The sequence below is a fragment of the Tursiops truncatus genome, chromosome 4 (genome assembly GCF_011762595.2).
Source record: "Tursiops truncatus isolate mTurTru1 chromosome 4, mTurTru1.mat.Y, whole genome shotgun sequence".
Classification (NCBI taxonomy): domain Eukaryota; kingdom Metazoa; phylum Chordata; class Mammalia; order Artiodactyla; family Delphinidae; genus Tursiops; species Tursiops truncatus.
The window spans coordinates 61,684,066-61,710,359 of record NC_047037.1 but is presented as its reverse complement, the minus strand read 5'-3'; the positions used below and the strand labels follow the sequence as shown (position 1 = coordinate 61,710,359).

At 35.9% G+C, this 26,294-nt stretch overlaps 1 protein-coding gene across 3 annotated transcripts in view; it reads right to left on the bottom strand.

Moving 5' to 3' along the window:
* The window catches only part of VPS8 (VPS8 subunit of CORVET complex), a 304,464-nt gene that overhangs the window by 116,957 nt on the left and 161,213 nt on the right, over nucleotides 1-26,294 (bottom strand). For all 3 annotated transcript variants that reach the window (XM_073803975.1, XM_019946111.3, XM_073803976.1), the window contains exons 31-36: nucleotides 24,906-24,988; nucleotides 24,094-24,178; nucleotides 23,114-23,212; nucleotides 15,821-15,910; nucleotides 11,030-11,076; nucleotides 778-925 (exon numbers count right to left, since the gene is read on the bottom strand). In XM_073803975.1, the coding sequence (XP_073660076.1) occupies nucleotides 778-925; nucleotides 11,030-11,076; nucleotides 15,821-15,910; nucleotides 23,114-23,212; nucleotides 24,094-24,178; nucleotides 24,906-24,988 (552 nt within the window). The remainder of the gene's footprint in view (nucleotides 1-777; nucleotides 926-11,029; nucleotides 11,077-15,820; nucleotides 15,911-23,113; nucleotides 23,213-24,093; nucleotides 24,179-24,905; nucleotides 24,989-26,294) is intronic.

Below are 26,294 nucleotides of genomic sequence, written 5' to 3'. Positions count from 1 at the left end.
AAACAACAAAGATCTGAAGCCAGTATGGCAAAACATTAACATCTATAAAGTTGGGTTGGTGGGAATATATGCACCCATTTTGCACATTTCTATGTATTTTGAAGTATTTTATAATTAAAAAAATTTTAATTGTGTGGGCAGTTTAGGACATGGATGCAGAAAATACGGGTTACTGTTTCATGAGTATTGATAGCAACAATATAAAGGTAGCTTAAAAACAAATTTTAAACAGGGAACATACTAGCCTCATGGTAGATTAGAATATGTGTGTATGTATACATATGTACATATGTGCATACACACACACACACACACACACACACACTCATTTCAATTTGGAAACAGGAGAAAACAAGGAAAGAGAATCAAGGCAATGACTGTGTAATTGCCTTCTAGCCTTGTAAGTCACATGGCACAACAGGACTATCTAACCATCAGTGCCTGCAAGTAGAGCTTAGTTTTTCTCTCTTAATATTTTTACTGTATTCCTTTTTCTATGTTTATCCTGTTGGCTAGAATGCCTGTGAAACTTGATGAACAACAATGATGGACATGTGCTGTTTCTGACTCTACTAGAACAAACAGAGAGGCAATAACACAGCAATGCAGAGCATGCACGATGGAGTCAAACTATCTGGGTTCCATCTCTGGTGCTAGCACTTACTAGGTATAAACTTAGCCAACTGATTTAATATATGAATCTCCCTGTGTTCATCTGTAAAATGGTGAGCAATAAAGAAAAGTTTACTCTTGCCTTCTCTACATTACTGGTCTTACCTGAATAGTTTCTTCTAGGCGGTAGCACTCAAGGACTTGCAGTGTCTCTATAACCTGGTTTGGGCTGAACTGACACAACAGCTCAATGAACTGCTCTGTAATACAAGGAGATATCTGCAGCAATTCTTGATTTACATGAATACCTTCCCTGAAAACAGAAAAGGCAAGACAGTAGCATTATTTAATCATACCATAATTAAAGCTGCAGGTGAAAAGTATGTTACCTTAAAACCAAGACTACCTTTTGATCAAGTAAAATCATGAATTGAAAGTCTTAATGTTACTTAGGTTATTAAGGTGAACTATACACTACATCAGAAACATTCTAAATCACAATATTTCTCAATTTACATTGAATAATTAAGGAAATGATATTCAGTGGAGGCTCCTCTAATCATACCTGAAGTTGTACTGTTGCTCTAAAAGAAACAAAGATGACTCAATTTAGTTTAAACAATTTGATCCATGAGTAACTATACATAATAAGCCATCTTCTAGTCTCAACAACTGTCCCTACTAAACTTCCCTTATAGCACCAATCACATCATGTTGTAATTACTTCTTCAATTATCTATCTTCTCTAAAAGACTATAAATTCTGTGAGGGTAGGCACCAGTACCTTCTCACTAATGAATTCTTAAAGCCTACAACAGTGTCTTCCATGTAGCAAGGGCTAATTATTTGGTTGTTGTTAAAACAAATAAGTGGATGAATAGTAGTTTATACAAAATTTATGGTTCATTTGCCTTGTATGCCAGGCACTCACAAAGCCCACTATTCATAATGCCTACACAAAAGCTGTGGGAGTATTCGTTTTACCATGGTGGACACTACTGGAACTATTTAGAAAAATCAACTGCAGTTCATTGGAGATGTAAGAATCATCTTCTCTCTACCTTCAAAAGAAGTCAGTTTCTTCTGGGAGTCCTATCTTCTCTTCAGAATTTCTCAACTAAAGCTCCTTATATAAAGAACTGGAACAGCATTAGTAACATACAAAAAATTGCTACAAAAACTCCCTACAAACAAAAGTCCAGGACCAGATGGCTTCACTGGGAAATTCTACCAAATGTACAAAGAAGAACATATACCGATCCTTCTCAAACTCTTCCAAAAGACTGAAGAGGAAGGAATACTCCCAAAGACATTCTATGAAGCCACCATCACCCTGATACCAAAACCAGACAAAGATACTACCAAAAAGGAAAATTAAAGGCCAATATCTTTGGTGAATATAGATGCAAAAACTCAACAAACATTAGCAAACAGAATCAAACAACACATAAAAAAGGTCATACACCATGACCAAGTTGGATTCATCCCAGGGTCCCAAGGATGGTTCAACACATGCAAATCATCAATGTGATACACCACATCAACAAAAACCACATGATCATCTTAATAGATACAGAAAAAGCATTTGACAAAATTCAACAGCCATTCATGATAAAAACCCTTACGAAATGGGTATAGAGGGAACATATCTCAACATAATAAAAGCTATTTATGACAAACCCACAGCCAATATAATATTCAACAGTGAAAAGCTGAAAGCCTTCCCATTAAAATCTGGAGCAAGGATGCCCACTCTCACCACTTCTCTTCAACATAGTACTGGAAGTCCTAGCCACAGCAATCACACAAGAAAAAGAAATAAAAGGTATTCAAATTGGTAGGGAAGAGGTAAAACTGTCACTGTATGCAGATGACATAGTTTTCTACTATATATAGAAAACCCTAAAGACTCCACACAACAACTACTAGAACTGATAAATGAATTCAGCAACATAGCAGGATACAAGATTAACATACAGAAATCAGTTGCATGTGTTTACACTAACAATGGAACAGCATAAAGGGAATGTAAAAATTAATACCTTTTAAAATTGCATCATAAATAAATAAAATATTCAGGAATAAACCCCATCAAGGAGGTGAAAGACTTACATGCTGAGAACTACAAAACATTAATAAAGGAAATTAAAGATGATTCAAAGAAATGGAAAGATATTCCATGCTCTTGGATTGGAAGAATCAGTACTGTTAAAATGGCCCTATTACCCAAAGCAATCTACAGATTTAATGTGATCCCTATCAAATTACCCATGACATTTTTCACAAAACTAGAACAAATAAATCTAAAATTTATATGGAACCATAAAAGATTCAGAATTGCCAAGGCAATTCTGAGGAGGCATAACCCTCCCAGACTTCAGATAATACTACAAAGCTTCAGTAATCAAAACAGTGTGGTATTGGCACAAAAACAGACATACAGATCAATGGAACAGAATAGAGACCCCCAGAAATAAACCCACACACCTCTGGTCAATTAATGTTCAACAAAGGAGGCCAAAAAATAAAATGTGAAAAAGACAGTCTCTTCAGCAAGTGGTGCTGGGAAAGTTGAACAGCTGCATGTGAATCAAAGAAGTCAAAACATACCCTCATGCCACGCACAAAAATAAGCTCAAAATAGCTTAAAGACTTAAATACAAGACGAGACACCATAACTCCTAGAAGAGATCATAGACAAAACATTCCCTGACATAAATTGCACCAATGTTTTCTTAGGTCAGTCTCCCAAGGCAATAGAAATAAAAGCAAAAATAAACAAATGGGACCTAATCAAACTTACAAGCTTTTGCATAGCAAAGGAAACCATAAACAAAAGGAAAAGAAAACCTACAGAATGGGAGAAAATATTTGTGAAGTATGGGACCGACAAGGGCTTAATTCCCAAAATATACAAACAGCTCGTACAACTCAACAACAAAAGAACAAACAGCCCAATCGAAAAATGGAAAGTCAACCACTAGGAAAAGTTTTTTAAAAGAAGTATAATTAATATACTAAGAGAGACAAAAAATGGAATCATATACAAAACACTCAGTTAAAGTCAGAGAAGGCATAAAAATAGTAGGAAACAAACAAAAAGAAACAAAAAACAAGGGTGATGAATAAAAAACAGTATAAACAGAAGAAAGGGTAGGATTTTGTAAAAGCCACAAAGTACCTTAATATGTGTCCTTTTCATTGTAAATAGAAAAATATGGGTATTTGGAAGGATTTCTTTAAATATCAATGAAGCAAAGTTTTTGAAACTTTAGTTTGTAGCACTCACATGCCAGTTTTCATTGTTTCAGAAATTCTAAAGGCAAAGAGCAGACCATTCCAAACTCCTAACAATTGCTCTCATTTTTATTATTAACGTATCAATCTAAATTTCTATTATTAACTAAGCAATTAGTGGGGGCAAAGAATATGGTGAGCATTAAGTTACCTACATCTAACCACATCATCTGATTATCATTCAATCATACACACAAACAGTATGTGTGCATACCATTTAATGTTATGTATTTTTCCAGTTTAGCATTATTTAAACATTCACATTGCCATGTTTGCCAATTTGGTATTTAATTATGTGCATATACCTTACCATTTATATAGCTATCTCCCCCATCTACTTTTTTAAACAGTTTTTTCACTATATAAATGTTAATACGGATATTTCAATATTAACTACCTTTTTCTTATGGTATTTCCTTAAAATATATTTTCCAAAATGGAATCACTGGATCAAAGCACACATACAACCTTAGACCTCTTAATACATATAGATAAAACTATGAAAAGAAAGAAAACAAAGTGGAATAAAAGGGAGGAACACATATTCAAAGGGTGGGCAAAACAACCCTGTGTAGTGTACCCCATGAACAAAAAGTTCAGTACTACTGAGGAATAAAGGAGAAAAGAGAAATGGCAGGATGGAAGAAAATTAAGCTGAACCGATATGCCTGAATAAGATCAAGAAGGGTCTTTTACACCATAAGGAGTTCAGATTTTACCCTGGATAATGGAAACTAAAAGAACTTTGAGAAGGGGAAAGGAAACACTATCATTATTTGCCTATTTGAAAATGGAAGTAGAAGAATTAAGAAGGCTGGTTAGGAGACCAGCAAAAAAGACCAGAAGAGAGATACTGAGGGCCTGAACCAGGGTGGAGGGGGTGGACAAGAGAAGGACTCACATGTACGAGATATACAAGAGGTACATTGTGATGACTGACTGGTTCTGTGTCGTGTGGCTGAGAAGGTGCAGTGGAGTTGGTAAAGGAAAGTTAAAAATTCATCATCACACCAAGGATTTTATTTAAGACACTTACACTGCAATTGCCTCTGAAGGCAGGGTCCCACCTTATTCACCATTTTATCTCCCATGCCTGTCACAGTGCTTAGTATGCTGTAGTTACTCAGTAAATTTTTAAATAAAATAAATGGGTGGATACAGCCATTTGCTAAGAGAGAAAATAAAGTAGGAGGAACAGGTTTAGACTGAGTATAATTTTGAGTATAATTTTGAACCATTTCAACCTCTCACACATTGCTTAGCAGATAGCAATCTCATTATAAAGAATTATTAAATTAAGGAATAAAGATATAAATGCATGTAAACTATCTATCCATCCATCCATTTACCTAAAAGAAGATTAGTAGATGATGATGTGTTAGGATTTAGAAGGTTGAATTTGAGCTGCTGGCAAAAATACTAACAAAGATAACGATATCTGGTGGTGAGCCTGGCCAAGCAGACGGCACTCACTGAGGTAGGAATGCATTTTTATATGTCAAAGTTCATGAATATATATAATGTTCTATTTTTTTTAACTTTGAAATATGCTATTTCAACACTGTGTCAATATCTTAAAATATCCCTTCAGAATCATCCACAGAAACAGTGACAGATTCAATTTAAATCCAATGTATAACCATTTCCATAATCTATGTTTTGCTCCTTGGCAAAGATACTCATTTCCTTAGCAATGTTCAATTTTTACTTTATTTTGATTAAAGACTTAGAAATACAGTACAACGTTTCATGTGTTATTTTCCTGCAAGAAAATCATACCATATATTTCAGAGGCCTCCAGGACGTTGTTAACAAAGGCTAAATGGACATTACCAAGAAAATTGTACTGAGGAAAATATTGTGACTATAAATACACTTGCACATTCTCTTTATTCCTTATGAAGCTCATAGCCCCACAAAAACCATCAGTGTCCTTTAGCATTATCCTTCAAACATCCCCACTGCACAAAGGACCTGCATCTGGATGTAAGTATATCAGGAGAAGTCCTGTGAGAAATCTTGGCCAGCAGGAATGCACACAGGGAGTGGGCGTGGGGTAGGGCTTTATGTAGCAGTTGTCCCAAAGAAGGGAATTGGAAGAGGATGCAAACCCTTTCTCCCAGGCTGTTGGCCTCAATTCAGGCAAATAATTTGTTTCTGGAGGATTAACCTCCCTCCCTTCAAAACTATCTAATCTTTCTACATACAAATGCCACCAATATCTTTGTAGGTCAATTAATTCTACAGAGGACATTATTTACAGAGCAAAGGTAACTTAAAGAAATTGGATAAAGAAAATAGAGAAATACACATGAGAATTCAACTAGATTATTAGTTCCCTAAAACATGCTGTTGACAAAATAAGTCACTCCTTTAGAAACAACTCAATAAATACATATAAATGTTAAATCAAATGTGCATAAACTATACACACACACACACACACACACACACACACACAGGAATGAGGATCCTACTAACTCAGGGTTTGGGGGCAAGAGCAAAAAAAGCAATTTTCTGCTATGACACATATATACAAGCAGTCACCATCTCAAAATAACTTTCTTTCATTTTCTCTACTCTCTAGAATGCTGCTATAGGAGCTTCATGAAAGGAAAAAACTGAAAGTTAAAAAAAAATCCTATTGCTTAAGAAGAACAGAAAGGGAAGAATCAAAGGCAAAAATAGTCTGAAGCTGTCTGCCAGGAAAAACTGCTAGGCAGTACCAGTCTACCTATTCTTGATATTCTTTTGTCCCTAAATACCTTTTTCTATACTCCCCTAGATTCCCACTTCAGTTTTCCCAGTACCTGGAAAGACTCTAATCCTTTACTTGAGATTAGTTAACAAGCGTACTCATTTACAAAGGCTAAAGTGTGATGGGAAATCATTCAGAGACTTAATGTAATCTAGTCCACACAACCTTTCTTCTTACCCTTGAGGTCAAATGGTATTGGAAAAGGGTGTTTTCATCATTGTGTATACTTCATTGTATTCATATGTTAATTGTACACTCCCACTGTAAAAGTGTCGCATTGACAAGCAATTAGCAATTAGTTGTGATTGTTTTGATTGGGGCATAGAAGAAGGTAATTCTAGATTCAAAAAATCTACCTAGGCACAATACTGTATATCCGAGTGTGCTTATAAAGTGTAGAGCTTAAAGAAGTGTGTGCACCCTGCAACCCTTGAAAGAAGAGGACAGAGTGGAAGGAGGCAGAGTTCAAAGGGCATCAAAGACAAACTTTCTATAATTCAAAACTTTGTCTAAGGCAGGCTCAAGAAGCACCTCCTCTGAACTCAACCTTCTTAACCTTGCTCTCCCCCTCAATCCAGAATTCAATGTACGTATTATTAGTGATGGGGTTCAGGACATGCTTCCCCAAAATATGGTATGTTGGCATATTGAATATTTTAAGCTCAAGGAATTTGAGAAATGTCAGGTGCAGGAAGGACTCTCTGCCCTTCCCCTTCTCCTGTGAAGCAGATCATAAGACCATCTTAGGAAAGGTACTCTCTCTTTCTGGAGGAGAGGAGCATCCTCATCTCTGAAAATGGAGGGACACTCAGAGGAATCCAAACAAACACGTCTTGCTAAGTCTCCCCCAGTTTATCATCCTTAGCTCATATCCTTCAGTCCCATCACATTTGCCTATGACTTTCTACCCTTCATCAAACCTAGCACAAAACGCTCAGGTTTAAGTACGTCTTCAGGTCTTCATTTCCTTATGAAGACTCCCGGGTCACATAAAACACTCAATAAATTTGTATGCTTTTCTCTTCTCAATCTGTCTAGGACACAGAAGGGTAGAAGAAAAAAAAATTTTCCCCTCCCCTCACTGGTATTATTTACTTACATTGTGGGTCAAACAGGCTTTTATGGGTTAGTCTGGGACACCATCATTTAAAATACTGTTTATATAAAAATGATTGTACTGAAATGCCAAACATCAAATTTAAAATAAATTTACAGCATAATCTTAATGGACGCCTGCCTCCTATATAAGACATAAAATAAGAGGATAAAGTATTGGGTTGGCCAAAAAGTTCGTTAGGGTTTTTCCATAACATCTTACGGAAAAACCCGAACGAACTTTTTGGCCAATACAATATGATGGATTCTGGACTGGGACTCTCAAAGCGGAACACTACTAGATTTTTGGCATCCTGGATATGGTGGATCAATTTGAAAGAGTGCTCTTTTTAAAGGTGGAGCTAAAGTTATCTGTCTTGTTAATTCAAGGTTCTGTTAAAGAAAAACTTATCCATGATGCTTGTTAAAACAGTAAAGCAGAATTTATTCGGACTCTCATGATAGGGAACACTACAATGGGGTATTGCAGTAAAGGAGAGAGACTGGGCTCAACTCAAATACAACAAGAAAAAGTAGAGATTATAGCCATGGGGTGGGAGTGGGGCAGTCAATGGATGGAGAATTACTAGGAGGGTAGGATAATTCTTTGAAAAACTGACCTAACAGAATTCTTGCTGAAGGCAGGCCAGGATGATCACATATTACCTGGCTGTGTGTGTGTGTGTGTGTGTGTGAGAGAAATTTGGACAGATATCAAGGCTGATCACATATTGAGGGTGAGGATTCTAGCTAAACTGACTTAACAGGATTCTTGCTAAAAACAGACTCTACAAAAACAGAGATGGAAGCCCAAGGTCAGACCTAGTGGAGCAGAGGGCTCAGAGGAGGCTGACTAAAGTTTGGTCAAGGGGAGAATCTCTGTCAACTCTTCATTTCTCTAGGCTAAAGCAGAGCTGGCCATTTAGCTGTTGTCAAGAGCGAGGACATTCCGGGTCATATTGCTTTTGGGAGAGAGGGAAGAGTCAGGACTGTGGGTGCACTGCTTCTCTCTGAAGTAGGTGAGAGAGGGCCTTGCAGCTGAACTGATAGGACAGAAAGGAATAATGGGTGACAAGTTAACTTAGAGTTAATTATCCTGGGTTGGAGTTAGTTTAGGGAGATAAAATACACCGAGTAAATGTAAAATTATTCGTGGTTCGCTAGTGAACAAAACAACTTTCATAGTACTTCTAAAGGATCTTACCTATAACATATTTACAATCTAGGTATAGGTAATAACAGAGCAAGACTTTCCATGGAAGACCTCTGATACTCTTGTGATTTGCCATTTTTATTACTGTGAAGTTTAACTAAATTCAATATCAAAGCAAATGACTATATTGATATTTATATTACCTAATATTTTTCCTTAATTAAAAAAATTAAGATTTGGTCACCATTGTCTTCTGTACTTTGTTACATGTGAGAAAAGGTCGAGTTCAAAGATGAGCTTCTCTGTCCTTCCAGCCTGAGTCTCTCCAGGTAGGATGGATGGAGAACAAGGACTTGGTTAAAATAAATTATCCTAGGGGGAGAGGAGTCAGGTCCTAAGAGAATGGATCTGACACTGGAGGAAGCAAAAGAGGAACAGAAGGAATTTTGCTATGGGAAAAAAGGTACAGGGGCTCCAGAGAAAGGGCTGGGCCCTCCTTCCTCTTCCATCTAGCTCAGTCCTCCTCGGCCCCCTCCCCCTTCTCTCAGCTCCACCCCCAGCTCCCCCATCCTTCTCCCAGCTCTCTTCCTTCCCTCTTACCCCTAACCCTAATTCTAAGGTATCTCCTAGTTAATTCTAGGGGTAGACTAGGGCCCAAACTGGATCTGAGGGAAGTACAAATGATTCATAAAAATAAAAATAGATGTCTAGCTTCAGTAATTTCTGAGAACAGGGAATTAAAGCACAGATACTTTGAAAAGGTATTGAACTGAAGTTCAGGAGGGTATGTAGTCAGACTGCTCTTCTCAACATCTACATATGCACATCTGTATGACTAAATTTAAATGAACCGTAGCCTGCTTAAGGTTTAAATGACTGAAATTTCAAAAAATTATTACAATCCACAAAACTCCTGGTATTTTGGTATTTAAAAATAGCACAGAATACTAGAATTACCAAAACTTTCTATTTTTATAATATTATCTCTAAAGTAAGTATATGACCATTTCCAATGGCTAGTGTACATTTTAATGCAACTTAAAAATTTGTATGTGTGATGTGAAAGCTATGTCACCCTGGAATATTACATTTAGGCCAGTGATGCTTAACTCTAGAAGTATATCACAATGATTCTGTGGGGTTGGGGCCAGGCAACTATATTTTTTTAATTTCTTAGGTTATTGTGACACACAATTCTGGTTAAGAGTGACTGTCTTAGAGGATGTTAAATACTACACTCAGCTCCCAGTGTACTCCACGTTGTCACAGGAAGACGTTAAGATCTCACATATGGAGCTACTTTGCTAACAAATCCATTACTAATTTCATCATCTCCTTGGGTTAGTTTTTATTTGATGAGTACTACAGCAGCACTTAAAAAAACATTTAAACTTTCCTTCTCACACCTCCAGGAAAGTTATTTAAAACTAAACAATTCAAATAAAAGTTTAAAAGGTAATACAGGGCTTCCCTGGTGGTGCAGTGGTTGAGAGTTCGCCTGCTGATGCAGGGGACACGGGTTTGTGCCCCGGTCCGGGAAGATCCCACATGCCGCGGAGCGGCTGGGCCCGTGAGCCATGGCCGCTGAGCCTGCGCGTCCGGAGCCTGTGCTCCGCAACGGGAGAGGCCACAACAGTGAGAGGCCCGCGTACCGCAAAATAATAATAATAATAATAAAAATAAACTAAAATAAAAGGTAATACATTTAGAGGTGGGCTGGGAACTAGGTGTTTACTTTGAAAAGTAAAGCTATCAATCTACAGCATGGAAAAAGGAATCAGAAGGAGTGATGCTACCAGAGACAGCGGAAGCTAGATGGTCATCAAACTCTTCCTGAAACATGTCCTCATGGCACACCTTCATTATTTTCTTTACATTGATAACAACTCATCATGTATGCTCATGTTCAAATGGAAACAAAAGTATTCCTTCAAGATGTAATCAATTTTCCAATCATGTATTTAGAATAATCTCTGTAACTATTACTCCTGCTAATATTAAAAATCAAGAGCTGACTATACTATTTGGATATCATGAGCCAGTTTCTTCAACTCAATTTATTTCCTTTGATTTCTCATCTATGTATTATGAAAAACTAAATTTTATTAACATACCTTGGGTCAAGAAGACTCCTCAAAAATTTGAAAAGCAAAACCTGGTTCTGAAGAGGAAAACAATAAAAAATACAATTAAATATTAAAACGAATTCTTCAAACTATGCCATGGTAAATAACTCTAGAATATCCCTTTAAAAAGCACACACGCATATGACTACTTCCATTATGCCCTCTGTACAGATCTAAGGAATTCTAAAGAATCATTTGGAGGTCATTTTCTCTCAGTAATTCTAATCATTGTCACATACTCAATTTTGAGAGTAGAAGAAAGTCAAACACCTTGGTTATTGGTACCCCACCCCTGCCAAAAAAAAAAAAAAAAGGCCCTCTATTGAGACAAATCCCTTAACAGTTCCCAGCATGAAGACCCTTGGAATGGCAGGTGCTCTGAACTGCTCTGGCTACAATGACGGGTACACACTGCCTCACCTGGTCCTCCTTGTGACAACAGCCAACTGTGAGACAGTTAATCTAGGTGCGGTGGGAGGCTGAGGCCCAAACAACAACCAGTACCAAAAAAGCTCATTAACTCCTCAATATAATCAACTACAGAAGAGATGGCAAACAAGTTAGCAACTAATATGCAAAACGTCTAGCTTCTGTTTCTTCCACTTTTTAGCTATGTGACTTTGTGTAAGTCACTGACTCTCGTAAGCCATTTGGTTTACTTATGTGAAAAAGAGAACACCAATATCTTCTCTTCCTCCTGCACAGGACAGAGGTGAGAATTAAGTGAGATAAATCTTAGAATACTATATGAATATTAATAATGTTTCTAAGTTCTTAAGAAAGCTAAGCAAAAATTATTATAGTTTTGTTTTCCTTTTTTCTTTATTTTTTGACACATTCTACTTCACCTATAAAAAGCAGGGGATCTCAAAACCAAAAAGGATTAGTGTCATTTAGAATATAACATTTTAAATATATTTATCAGTCTTTGATTTTCTATCTTTTTCCTGGCCTATCACTTTGTTTTATTTTATATGGCTTTCCTTCTGGTTATACCTTAATATTCTGGCTTATTTTTCATTTCAAGAATTCTGAAAATAATTGGTCGGAGGCATATTTCTTGCCATCAAAAGTGAAGGTAATTTATAAAATTTGTGTGGGATTCTTATACAATCAATAAAGCTCTGCAATAAAAAAATATTTCATTTCTTTAAAAGGAATGTGTAAGACTCCACAAATAGTCCATGGTCAAGAGCCACCTTTTTTGTGTGTGTAAATTATTTCAGCTTTTATATATTTGTCTAATGAATGACATTATATTCATTTACTTAGCCTCTCTACCTCTAAATATTTTAAAGCCTGTAGGAAAAAGAAAATCCTGCAATGGATAATCTTACATTTTTTTAAAAAAATGTAGTTTTTGTTTTGTTTTTTAATATTTATTTATTTATTTGGCTGTGCCAGGTCTTAGTTGTAGCATGCAAGATCTTCATCGTCATATGCGGGATCTTTAGTTGCAGCATGAGGGCTCTTAGTTGCGGCATGCGGGATCTAGTTCTCTGACCAGGGATTGAACCTGGGCCCCCTGCACTGGGAGCAAGAAGTCTTAACCACTGGACCACCAGGGAAGTCTGATAATCTTATATTTTAAATGACAATAACATCACTATAGACAAGAAGATTCATCAAAATTGCTCTTTTAAAAGGCGGAGATGCTCTGTGGGTTGAGTGTAGTTTTAGCAGAAATGTACCCCCCTCACTAGAATGGACTGGATGACCCTCCATGTACTTCCTCAGGATCCTGGGCAGTCCTCTATCATCATTCAAGTCAAACTATTCTACAATTATCTTTTGGCTTACCTGTCTTCTTGAGCACAGGGATACATTTACAGTTGACCCTTGAAGAGCACAGATTTGAACTGAGTGGACTGACTTACACGTGAATTTTTTTCAATAAATATACTGGAAAAAATTTGGAAGATTTGCAACAATTTGAAAAAACCTGCAGGCTAACCACATAGCCCAGCAATAGTGAAAAAATTAAGAAAAAGTTAGGTATGTCATGAATGCATAAAATATACGTAGATACTAGTCTATCCTTACATAGGCATGAGTGATAATAAATATAAAATATGCCTCTCTCTCCCCCACTCTCTAGTAATTGGAGAAACTGCATGTCAACCCACCATCACATGTGTTTTTTTAAAAAAGTAACAATGTTTCCAATACTGTGTCATGAATATGACTGTAATACTGTATGCTATAAAAATTTTATAACAATTCACTCATTGGTGTATACGTTAGGCTACTGTGAAGCAATCATATCAATTACACTAGACTACCATAGAGCAAACATTTGCTTTTTCATTATCAATGTATGAATTGTTATACCTGTAAATAAATACAAATTTCTTTTTCACATCTTTTCATTTTTGATGTCTAGTGTTAGTAATATGTATAACAGTACTTTGTTTAAGACAATATTGATATGGGTACTGACAGACAGATGATTCATCTTATAAAAAGATGACATAAATGTACAGTATTGATAAGTTTAGTTCAGTACTGTAAATGTATTTTCTCTTCTTTATGATTTTAATAATATTTTCTTTTCTCTAATTCACGTATTCTAAGAATACAGTATATAATACATATAACATACAAAGCATGTGTTAATTGACTGTTTCTGTTATTGGTAAGGCTTCCAGCCAACAGTAGGCTGTTAGTAGTTAAGCTTTTGGTTAAGTCAAAAGTTATACAAGGATTTTTGACTGCACTGGGGTTGGCACCCCTAACCCCCGCATTGTTCAAGGGTCAACTGTATATGTTTTTGTATCCTTAGCACTTTATCGTGGTTTTGGCCCACAGCAGGTACATAAATATTTATTGAATTAGTGGATGAGTCCTTATCTTGATTTAATGGACTTCATCATGCTGGACAACCAACCCTACATCTGGGAGTCGTTTTTAACTCCACCCATCACATTCAACTAATTTCCAAGCCCTATACATTTTATTTCACAAACGTATCTTCGACCTGTCCTCTCCACTGCCACTGCTTTCATCCTGTCCTCACCGTTTTTTGCCGAGACCTTTTGCCTTCCAACTGGTCTAACTGTTCTCTCCTCCATCTGCTCTCTTTGCCAGTCCATTCTCCATACTACAGAATTAATTTTCTATAAAATGAATCTAATGGTATAATTCCTTTGCTTAAAAAACTTCAGTAATTCTCCAGCACACAGAAGATATAACATAATTTCTTAGCATTACATATAAGATTGTTCAGTATCAGCCCCAAAGGTCTATTTCCCAGTCTCTATACTTTTAACTCCTTCCCTCCAATATACCATTGTAAGCTTAATCTGATGCTTCTTCCAACATCGTCTTTACCACATCATCCTCTGAATATGCATGTTGCTTCCAGACTTCATCAAGTCTTTACATACCCAGGACCCTTTATCTAGAATGCCCTTCCCAATTCTCTGCCTAGAAGACTGATACCAATTATTCAAGACCCAGTTCAGGCATATGTGGGAACTCGTCTGCTTTTCTCACACAGTCTGTCACTCTCTCCTCTTATTCCTACAGCACTTTTTTACATATGTCTGGTGCAGAGCTTATAACACTGTGCTGTCATTATATAAGTGCTTCTCTGTTCCACAGGAAAAATTAAGAAAAAGACTGTATTCTTATTTGTGCCCCCCAGAGCCTACTATACTGTGGGGTACAGAGTGGCACCACGGTACTATGTAAATGAATGAATTCCACATCTCTGTCTCATGTCAGCTGCCTCCCACTCACTGCTTTGGTTTCCTTCTTGCATACCTAACCCCTACTACTATTACTGCTACTTGAGGACTCTGGGTTGTGCTACATGTTCCTGTCTTTGTCCTATTCTCTATCTCTACCACTTGTGGCCATAATGGTAATAAGCAAAACTCACTACTAGCACTGTCACAGTAGTGACAAGTGAAATTCTAGGTCCATTAAATAGTACTTCAAACTGAGCATCTCAATATTCAGCATTAATATACCTGTATTCTAGCTAAGATTGTCCGAGAAAAATTCTAAATAGTCAGCATTGGGACTTCCCTGGTGGCGCAGTGGTTAAGAATCCACCTGACAATGCAGGGGACATGGGTTCGAGCCCTGGTCTGGGAAGATCCCACATGCCCCAGAGCAACTAAGCCCATGTGCCACAACTACTGAGCCCAAGTGCCACAGCTACTGAAGCCCATGGACCTAGAGCCCGTGCTCTGCAACAAGAGAAGCCACCGCAATGAGAAGCCTGCGTGCCGCAACGAAGAGTAGCCCCCGCTCGCCGCAACTAGAGAAAGCCCGCACGCAGCAACAAAGACCCAACGCAGCCAAAAATAAATAAATAAACAATAAAATAAATTTTAAAAAATAGTCAGCATTAACCCAGTAGGAGGATGACAAACGTCTGAATAAATAACATGAACCCTGAAGAGAATATGGTTGCAGTCACTATAGCAAAAGATATGGAGAGGTGGGGGGATGGGGGGAGAGGAACCTCTGTGGATTATGATTTCTAGGTAACTATAGGTTGTATTTCCAAAAATATTTCTGTGATGTTAATATTTGTTATGCACAAAGATGAACTCCCTCATTTCTAGACTCAGAGCTTATCACACAATTGCTTCCAAATACACACACACACACACACACACACACACACACAAACACACACACAATGTGTAGAAAATGCTATTAAAAGACAACTATCAACTGAAGAAATCGCTATAGTCAAAATAGGTGGATATTCAATAATTGTCTCTCCACTAGATGTTTCTTCCCAGTATATTTTGTGAAGTTTACCTGAAGTTTTTTAATGACTGTTTCAATCTGTTCAGAAAAGTGAGTAGCAACCAGCTCTGCAGCTTTACAGGGCTTCAGGGACACAAGCTCCTGTAATGAAAGAAAAATATAAAATAATCCTCAATGTTAAAATTAAATAGAATTTCCACAGACGTGAAGTATGATCACCTACCTCAATATTTTCATGAGCTTCTACACTGCATTTCAGGAAACCTCAATAAAGGGCCACAATTTAAAGACATATTGCAAATGAGTAAAATTAGAAAAGCATCATGTAAACAATCAGATTTTGATATGAAAGGTAATTCAGAATTCTTAGAAAATGAAAGCACTAAAATTCTGGATTTAGGCCATGATATCTACAGGATGAATGGAAGGAACAAAGGCTTCCCGAATTCTCTGCCAGTGAATTTACCCTTGAGCTTAAAGTAATAACTTAAAGAAATGGAAAAAAAAAGAACACAGTTGTAATTTCTCTAGCTAAGAATTCTAAAACTTTACCTCTGATGCCTGGTAGATTTTGAAACCAGAGGTGTCTTAAGAAATCAACTTCAGGTCATAAGTCTTAAATGAGACTAAGAGGTTGACCACTGTTAATAAGACCTATTTCTGTCAAATCTAAGACTTCCAACCTGCCCTCTCCTGAACTTTCCTAGACACTACAGGCTTTGCTTTTCTTCTTGAAACTCTCTTCTTGGTTTCTGTGATCCTATTCTACCTTTTCAATTGCATGTTCCATGGCTAAAATGCCAAGACTGGCTATAGATCAACATATTATATTGTCAAATAAAAATAAGACAAGTTATTGTGATGGCAACATTTGTGATATGTATCTAATAATTTTGTGTTAGTATGTGCATATTAATAATACTTAGCTGACACAAGTTACTGTAGTTCAAACTACTTTTATACAATATATCTCAAAACAGAGAAGGCACAACTAATCAATATCACATATGAAAAGGGGGATATTACTACTGATCTTCAGGCATTAAAAAGATAAGAAACTATTATGAATTAATTTGTTGAAGATTTAAATATTTAGTCAAAATGGATAAATTCCTAGAAAAATATAATTTAATAAACTGATGTAAGAAATAGAAAACAAGGGCTTCCCTGGTGGTGCATTGCTTAAGAATCCACCTGCCAATGCAGGGGACATGGGTTCGAGCCCTGGTCCGGGAAGATCCCACATGCCGCAGAGCAACTAAGCCTGTGCACCACAACTACGGAGCCTGTGCTCTAGAGCCAGCGTGCCACAACTACTGAAGCCTGTGTGCCTAGAGCCTGTGTTCGGCAACAAGAGAAGCCACTGCAATGAGAAGCCCGTGCACTGCAACAAAGAGCAGCCCCTGCTCACCGCAACTAGAGAAAGCCTGTGTGCAGCAACAAGGACCCAATGCAGCCAAAAAGAAATAAATTTAAAAAAAAAGAAATAGAAGACATGCATTGATTTTTAACCACTAAAGAAACTGAATGAATAGTCAAAAATCTTCCCATATGAAACACTACAGGCCCAAATAGCTTCACTGGTAAGTGCCCAGCAATCATTTAAGGAAGAAATAATTCCAATACCAATTAATCTCTTACAGAGAATAGAAAAAAGGGAGCTACTTCAGCTCACTGTATAAGGCTAGCAAAATTTTGATACCTAAACTCAGTAGAAAAACATAAGAAAGGAAAGGAAAATTATAGACCAGTCTTAATTGTGAACACTAATAAATAAAAAAAAATCCAACAATATACAAAAAAGATAATATATCAGATTCAAGTTGCATTTACCCATAGAATTCAAGGCTGATTTAATATCAATAAAATTTATGACAAAAATAGAATAAGGAAGAAAAGATGATAAAATTCATTCATGAGAAAACTGTCAGCATAGTAGAAATAGAAGACTTCCATAAAAATCTTTACAGTAAACATTGTACATGTTAGAAATAAAATTTTTAAAATATCATTAATAGGCTTCCCAGGTGGCACTGTGGTTGGGAGTCTGCCTGCCAATGCAGGGGACATGGGTTTGAGCCCTGGTCTGAGAAGATCCCACATGCCACGGAGCAGCTAAGCCTGTGTGCCACAACTACTGAGCCTGCACTCTAGAACCTGCGAGCCACAACTACTGAGCCCGCGTGCTACAACTATTGAAGCCTGCACACCTAGAGACCATGCTCCGCAACAAGAGAAGCCACCACAACGAGAAGCCCACGCACCTCAATGAGAGAGTAGCCCCCGCTCGCTGCAACTAGAGAAAGCCCACGTGCAGCAACGAAGACCCAATGCAGCCATAAATAAATAAATAAAATAAATTTAAATAAATAAAAATATCATTAACAATAGCCCTGTTATGCTAAAATATATGAAGTTGTGACAGTAAATCTAACAGTAGATGAAAAGTCTCTACAGAAGAAATTATAAAACTTTATAGAAAGTTATTCCATAAACGGTTACACCAAATGGTCATAAGGTGGAAGACTCACAATGTAAAGATGTCAATTAAATTAAAAATGATTGAAAGATTCAATGTAATCCTCGTCAGAATCATAAGGTTAGAAATTTCTTTTGGTGGAACTTGACAAGCTGATTCTAAAATGAATTTGGAAGTAAACAGCCAATACTTTCTGAAAAAACATTAAGACTTATTATAAAACCACAATATTTCAAGTAGTGTGGTACATGTAGAGACAAAGACCAATCAAACAGAGGAGAGCCCAGAAAGAGGCAAAACACAGAGATCCTTGGTATACTTATGATAAGGTAGCACTGCTGAGCTTTTAAAACAATTGTTGCTAGCACATAGATCAATGGAACAGGACAGAAAGCCCAGAAATAAACCCACGCACTTATGGTCAATTAAACTACAACCAAGGAGGGAAGAATATACAATGGAGAAAAGACAGTCTCTTCAGTAACTGGTGCTGGGAAAACTGGACAGCTACATGTAAACGAATGAATATAGACAATTCTCTAATACCATATACAAAATAAGCTCAAAATGGATTAAAGACCTAAATGTAAGACTAAATACTATAAAACTCCTATAGGAAAACATAGACAGAACACTCTTTGACATAAATCATAGCAATATTTTTTTGGAGCTATCTCCTAGAGTAATGGAAACAAAAGCAAAAATAAACAAATGGGACTTAATCAAACTTACAGACTTTTGAACAGCAAAGGAAACCATAAACAAAATGAAAAGACAACTTACAGAATGGGAGAAAATATCTGCAAATGATATGACCAAAAAGGGATTGATTTCCAAACAGCTCATACAGCTCAATATAAAAAAAAATTGAAAAATGGGCAGGAGACCTAAATAGACATTTCTCCACAGAAGACATACAGATGGCCAGCAGGCATATGAAAAGATGTTCAACATGGCTAATTATTAGAAAAATGCAAATCAAAACCACAGTGAGGTATCCCCTCACAGATCAGAATGGCCATCACCAAAAAGTCTACAAATAGTAAATGCTGGAGAGGGTGTGGAAAAAAAGGAACCTCCTACACTGTTGGTGGGAATGTAAATTGGTGCAGCCATTATGGAAAACATAAGTTTCCTCAAAAAACTAAAAATAGAACTACCATATGATCCAGCAATCCCACACCTAAGCATATACCCAGAAAAAATGAAAACTCTAATTCAAAAAGATACACGCACCCCAATGTTCATAGCAGCACTATTTACAATAGTCAAGACATGGAAGCAACCTAAACGTCCACAGACAGATGAATGGATAAAGAAGATGTGGTATATATATACAGTGGAATATTACTCAGCCATAAAAAAGAATGAAATAATGTCATTTGCAGCAACATGGATGGACCTAGAGATTATAATACTAAGTGAAGTAAGTCAGACAGAGAAAGACAAATATCATATATCACTTGTATGTGGTATCTGAAAAAAAATACAAAGGAATTTATTTACAAAACAGAAATAGACTCACATACATACATAGGAAACAAACATACATACATAGAGAACAAACTTATGGAAGGGGGGGAGGGATAAATTAGGGATTTTGGATAAACAGATATATACTACTATATATAAGATAAATAACAAGGATCTACTATATAGCATAGGGAACTATATTCAAATATAGTTTATATATTCAAATATATTAAAATATCTTGTAATAACCTATAATGGAAAAGAATCCGAAAAAGAAAGAAATATATATATGTATAACTGAATCACTTTGCTGTACACCTAAAACATTGTAAATCAACTATACTTCAATTTTTAAAAAGGAGGAAAAAACGAAAAAAAACTTGCTGGAGAACTGGGCATCCATATTTTAAAAAATTAATTGGGGGGCTTCCCTGGTGGCACAGTGGTTGAGAGTCCGCCTGCCGATGCAGGGGGCGCGGGTTCATGCCCTGGTGAGGGAAGATCCCACGTGCCGCGGGGCGGCTGGGCCTGTGAGCCATGGCCGCTGAGTCTGCGCATCCGGAGCCTGTGCCCCACAACGGGAGAGGCCACAACAGTGAGAGGCCCGCGTACCGCAAAAAAAAAAAAAATTAATTGGATCCCCACCTCAAATCATATACAAAAGTGGATTCAGGTGGATCTAAGATTTATAGATGAAACAAAAAACAAGAAAGCTTTTAGACAATAATATAGGACTTCTTCAGTACCGAAGGAAAAAATTGATTATTCTGACTACTTAAAAAAAAAAAACTTTTCTTAAAAAGAACCATAGAAAAAAAGCCACAGAGTAGAAGATATTTACAACATGTATCACTGAAAAAAAGACTAACATCCAGGATACATAAAGAACTCCTACATCAATGAGTACAAGATACATTCTAGCAGAAAAATAGGCAAAAGACTTGAACAAGGACATCACAGAAAGGAAATTTAAACAGCCAATAAATATGAATCTATCAATCCCATTAGTAATTAAGGATATGTAAATTTAAAACATAATGAAATATCATTATTCATCCACTAGACAGACAAAATTTTAAAGTCTAGCAAGAATATAGAGTCAATGGAAAATCTCACACAATGCTGGCATCTGCTTAAGTTTAATATATTTATCCCAGTTAATTGGCAACTACAGACCCTAGAACAGAGATTATCAAATGTTAACATGCATCAAAATCACCAGGAGGGCTTGTTAAAATGTACTGCTGGGCCCTGCCCCCAGAGTTTCTGATTCAGTAGGTCTGAGGTGAAGACTTAAACTGCATTTCTATCGAGTTCTCAGCTGATGCTGTAATGTTGTACCAGGGATCAAACTGAGAACCACTGTTCTAGAGAAGTGCATGTGGTAGCTGTGTTCAAGATGCATATGTAAGCATGATCCTGGATGGACTACTTTTAATAGTTAAAAACTAGAAACAACTGAAATGTCCATTATCAGTATAATGGATAGACTGTGATATACTTGTAAAATTTAACACTATACAGTAATAAAAATGAACTAGCTACAAACAATAAAATGTATAAATTTCTCAAAATATTAAGAAAAAGAAAATACAGAGTATAACTCCATTTATATAAAGTTCAGAAACAGGCAAAACAAAAATACATATTTTTAGGGGTGCAGGCAGGTGCAATAACAATATATAAAAGTGCAATAAATTATCAGAAGAACGAGGATAATGAATATATTAGTAAGGCAGTGAATTGTGATAAGAAAAGGATACATGGGAATAGTCTGGGATACTGGAAATAACTATTTCTGGGATGTTGGCTTTTTAATTTTTTTATTAAACTGTACTTTTATGCTCTTTTTTGTTTCTTTTTTATATTTCAAAATCAAAAATATTTTTTAAAATCTCATGAAACATGTGTTGTCCATATTGAAAAAAACATCTTTACCAGAGATTCTTTACCCGAAATCTACAGACGCAATCTAAGAATGTCTTTTAGGGAGTCTGTGGATCCCTGAAATAGCAAACGAAATTATGCGTCTGAGCACAAGCACAATACTATGAGGCACAGGTCCAAATCTTTCACTAGATTCTCAAAAGAGGTCTATAACCCCCAAAGTGTTAGGAACCACTAATCTATACACTATGTAGACTGTCTGAAAACTTTATAATGAGGACTTTCCCCCTACGTATTTAATGTTGATTTTATTTACATTACCAAAGCCACACAAGTCCTTCAAAAGAGTCTATAGATTTCTAACGTGGCCTTAAGAAGTATTAAAAAGTTCAAGGTGAAAAAATGCGCAGATGTGGGAAAAACAGCAGAAATAATTGCTGTGCAGAAACAATACTTCTTACTTCTCCAGTATGAGTTTTCTGCTGAATAATTTGTTTGCTCATTGATTAATTCATCATGTTTCACATTATGTGGAGAGACACAGCTTCATTTCTGGATGTCTGGAGTCCATGTGCTCAAACCACTGCATAATGCAGATGAAGTGAAATGAACAATGAGGCATAATGTAACTATGGAGACTTAAAGGGGATGATGAAAGGAAAAAGAATACAAAATGATTAGAGGAAAAAAAGATATAATTCAAAGTAGAAGAAGGTTTTCTTGGGTTCTTTCACCAAGATATATTGATCTTATTGTTAGCAGGAATACGATAAGACTAAATTAATAACATATATATGTTCTCAATCCTATAGATGAAAGTGTGGAAATTACTTCAGCCCACTGACTGTACCACCTTTCACACCAGATGTTTTACATAAGATGCTGTTCACATTTCTCATCTTTCTAAACGTTACAATTATCAGGAACTAAAAGTATTCACACTACATGCAGTGCTTTCTCAAAGTTTCAGAGCTCTTATTTTTCATATGTAAAAGAATTTTAAAACATGTTGCATAATCATATCTTTCACTACATCTCTAAACCCATCACCAGAAGTTACCTGATCCTTGCTACAAGGAGGAGGAGAGAAACTCTGTAGATATAAATGTTATTTCCAAAACTCAAATTACCTCAACATCCTTCATTACTATTTTTTTTCAATAATTAGTGACCCATAATACAGAACAGATTAAAACAGATCTCTAGCTCTGTTGGTTTCTGAGGAATTTTCAGAATTTCTAAGAACACTGTAAAAACCCACTAAAATTCCAGTTTGTCAACTAGCTGGTTGAACATGAGTTATTTTCAGAAGTCATGATATAATAAATTGTATATGACATGGGTTTTACGAATACAAATGTGAGGTAGAATTATCTGAAAAAGATGTTAATCCTCAAGCAAATCAATTTAATTATATAATACCTCCAACTGCTTAGTTAGAAAAATTTAATTTGGGAGATATCCATACAAATGGGAAAGTTTTAAAAATTCTGTTGAATCAATACCTCAATATGATCCATTGCCTTCTGCCATACAGACTGCTTCTCCTCTGCGCTGTGTCCAGGAATGGATAAGATATTGTGAATGTAGTTAAAGACTTCTTCCTGAAAAGCACAAGACAATATAATTCATTCATTCATTCACTCAAGCAATATTTAGTCACTATCTACTAACTGTACCAGTCTTGGTAAATATTTGTTATTTGGAGATGGAAAACCATTTGGAGATAGTTAACTGATGGACGACTGACTTAAAAGAGAAAGAGTAATTGTTTAAAGTTTAGGGTAGATTCTTAGAAGTTGCAAATCTGTTCCAATTAATGTTACTCTCAATTTCATTAACCTAACAGTGAATATCATTCTTTTGCTTTGGTGGTCTCTGTCCATATTCCCAATTTCATCTCAAATCACTTTTGCCCTTGCCCGTTATGCTCAACTTACAATGATCTAAGCTTCATTTATACGATCTCTATTCAGTTCCTTGAACATGTCAAAAAATTTTCCCACCTCGAGATCTTTGCATATACTGTTCCTGATCCTGCAACAGTTTTCTATCGGCTCTTGGCTTGACTGGCTTCTTCTCAAATCCCAAAACTCAGTTTATAAGTCATTTTATCTGAGATTCCTTCCCTGGCTGCTCTGTATAAGTCAGTTTCCCCATTATCCTCTCACGGTGCACCCAGTTTCTCTAGCACTCATCACAATTTGTAACTAAATATTTGGTTTTCTTACTGTCCATCTCCATCACTAAACTATAAGTTATAAAATTACAGGAACTATATATCTGTTTTAATTATCAATATATACTTGGCTAATAGCAGGCACTCAATTAAGCCCTATTGAACAATGAACAAAACTTTAAGTCAGCAAACATATGTCCAAATATTTCTACTGAATAGTTACACCCACTGAATAGTTATTTCTTCTTGATAAGGGGAGGAGGGGGACTGAGTAAGAAAAAAGGGTAAAGGTGTCTCTTAACTCACCTCTCTTAGTGGGTCACGTAAGTAGCAATCAATAATTTTGTCATACTGGTGTTCTCGTTCATACATAAATTCACAAATTTGATAGCTAGAACATAAAAGGAAAAACTTCAGTGTACCAAACAGTCAGGTGGTTATTAGCTTATTGTTTCAAGACATTTGCTCAGGCACAGAGGTTAGTATTAAGGAAAATGAATATAGTAGATGTGATTTCTATTGTTAAATGAAGTTATAGTACCTGCCGTTCCTCTAAATATATGTTTAAGATGCTGCTGAATACTACGTTTATAAGAAATTTCAAAGCTGGGTACAAAATAAATGTTAAAGCAACAATGCGTCACATAAAAAATAGTTAATATATTACATATCAATATAATCAATTATATGAAATTTCCCTATTCAGAATTAAATATGTCAAATGAAATATTCAACAAACTAAATAGTAGTGCTAACATATTACATCTTATTTGCTATGTTAAATTCTGCATTGTTTATAATATATATAACTGTCAAAAATCTATGAAATACCATGGAAATTTTAAGTAAAAAAAACTAAAATAATAAATCATAAGGCTGCTATTTCATTTTCACACTAAAATGTACAAGCACTTCAAATTTACTTGCTATTAATTTTTGCAAATCTAACTAATTTCTAGACTTGTAAGGCAAAAACTTTTGCACCCAGGTTTTTTTTGTTGTTACATGCATAACTTTTCTTAAAAAACCGGCAATGCATAAATAACCTGGGCTTCAAGTTAGAGAAATGTAATTTAATAGTTCTATGGGAACTAATACATGGCTTCAAAGCAACTTACAATTCTGCCTTTTCTGCCATACGGATGAGCCGACTCTCTTCAAATTGAACTATGCCTCCAGCCTGCAGCAATTCTAAAAGGACCTGAACATTTAAAATAAATGAGTAAAAACACTTTGGAATCTACTTTTATTTATTAGCTCTTTAAGGGTCCATTCAGCCACAGAAACCATACCTTTTTTGCTTTTGTCTTATTATGTGCTGATGTTTCAGTTTGGCTTTCATGTATACAAGGGATTAGACTGCCATTATAATGTTGATCATATTGTATTTAAGTCTTACAAAAAGGTAAACAGCTCTATTTTCAAACATGGAAGGAATGCCAAAGTATTTGCAAACAAAGCCTTATTAGATATTAGAATATCTAATTGACCCTCCACTAAACTAAAAACATCCATATGTATTCTTTCAATAAGTGAATTTTTGTCCTTTTATGACTTATGGCTCTTTAAAATCTGTTGTCCACAGGTAGTATCCATGTTCACGTGTTAATTTTTCTAACTAAACTTGGGGTTTCTCACAGTATAGCATTATTCACAAGAGCTAAAAGGTGGAAACAACCCTAATGTCAATCAATGGATAAATGGATGAACAAAATATGGTATATACATATAATGGAATACTATTCATCCTTAAAAAGGAATGAAATTCTGACACATGCCACATATCGATAAACCTTAAAAACATCATGCTAAGTGAAATAAGTCATAAAAGGACACATAATGTATAATTCCACTTATACGAGGCACCTGAAGTAGTCAAATTCACAGAGACAGAAGGTTTAATTGTTGCCAGGGTGCTGGGGAGGGGTAACAAGGACTTACTGTTTAATGGGTACAGAGTTTCAGTTTGGGACTATAAAGTTCTGGAGACAGATGGTAGTGATGGTTGCACAACAGTGAGATTATATTTAATGAGAACTGTACACTTAAAATGCTTAAAATGACAAATCTTATTGTGTATATACATTTGACCACAATAAAAAACAAAGAAAAATACTGGGGTTCATATAATTAATCTTTACCACACTAAGTAGCTGAATAAAAAAAGGTGACCAGGATGTTGAGATATCAATATTTTAAAATAAATCTCAAATATAATAGAATCATTACATAGTCATTAGAGCAATATGAGAAAGCTCTCTCCTATATTTAAGTTCAAGATCCAGAGTAACACTCTTTCTCAGAACTCCAGGAAACCATTTAACAAAGCATTTTTCTAACACAGGAAATTGATTACTTTCAAGTCAAATTTTTTTAAAAGGCAGAAAAGAAATAAAACCTATCCTATCTTTACACTTCAGAACTCTAATTTAATCCATTTTGAGTATTATAATGTACTGCTATATAGAGCAATGATAGCGTGAACCCACCTGTTAGAAGCCTCAGTT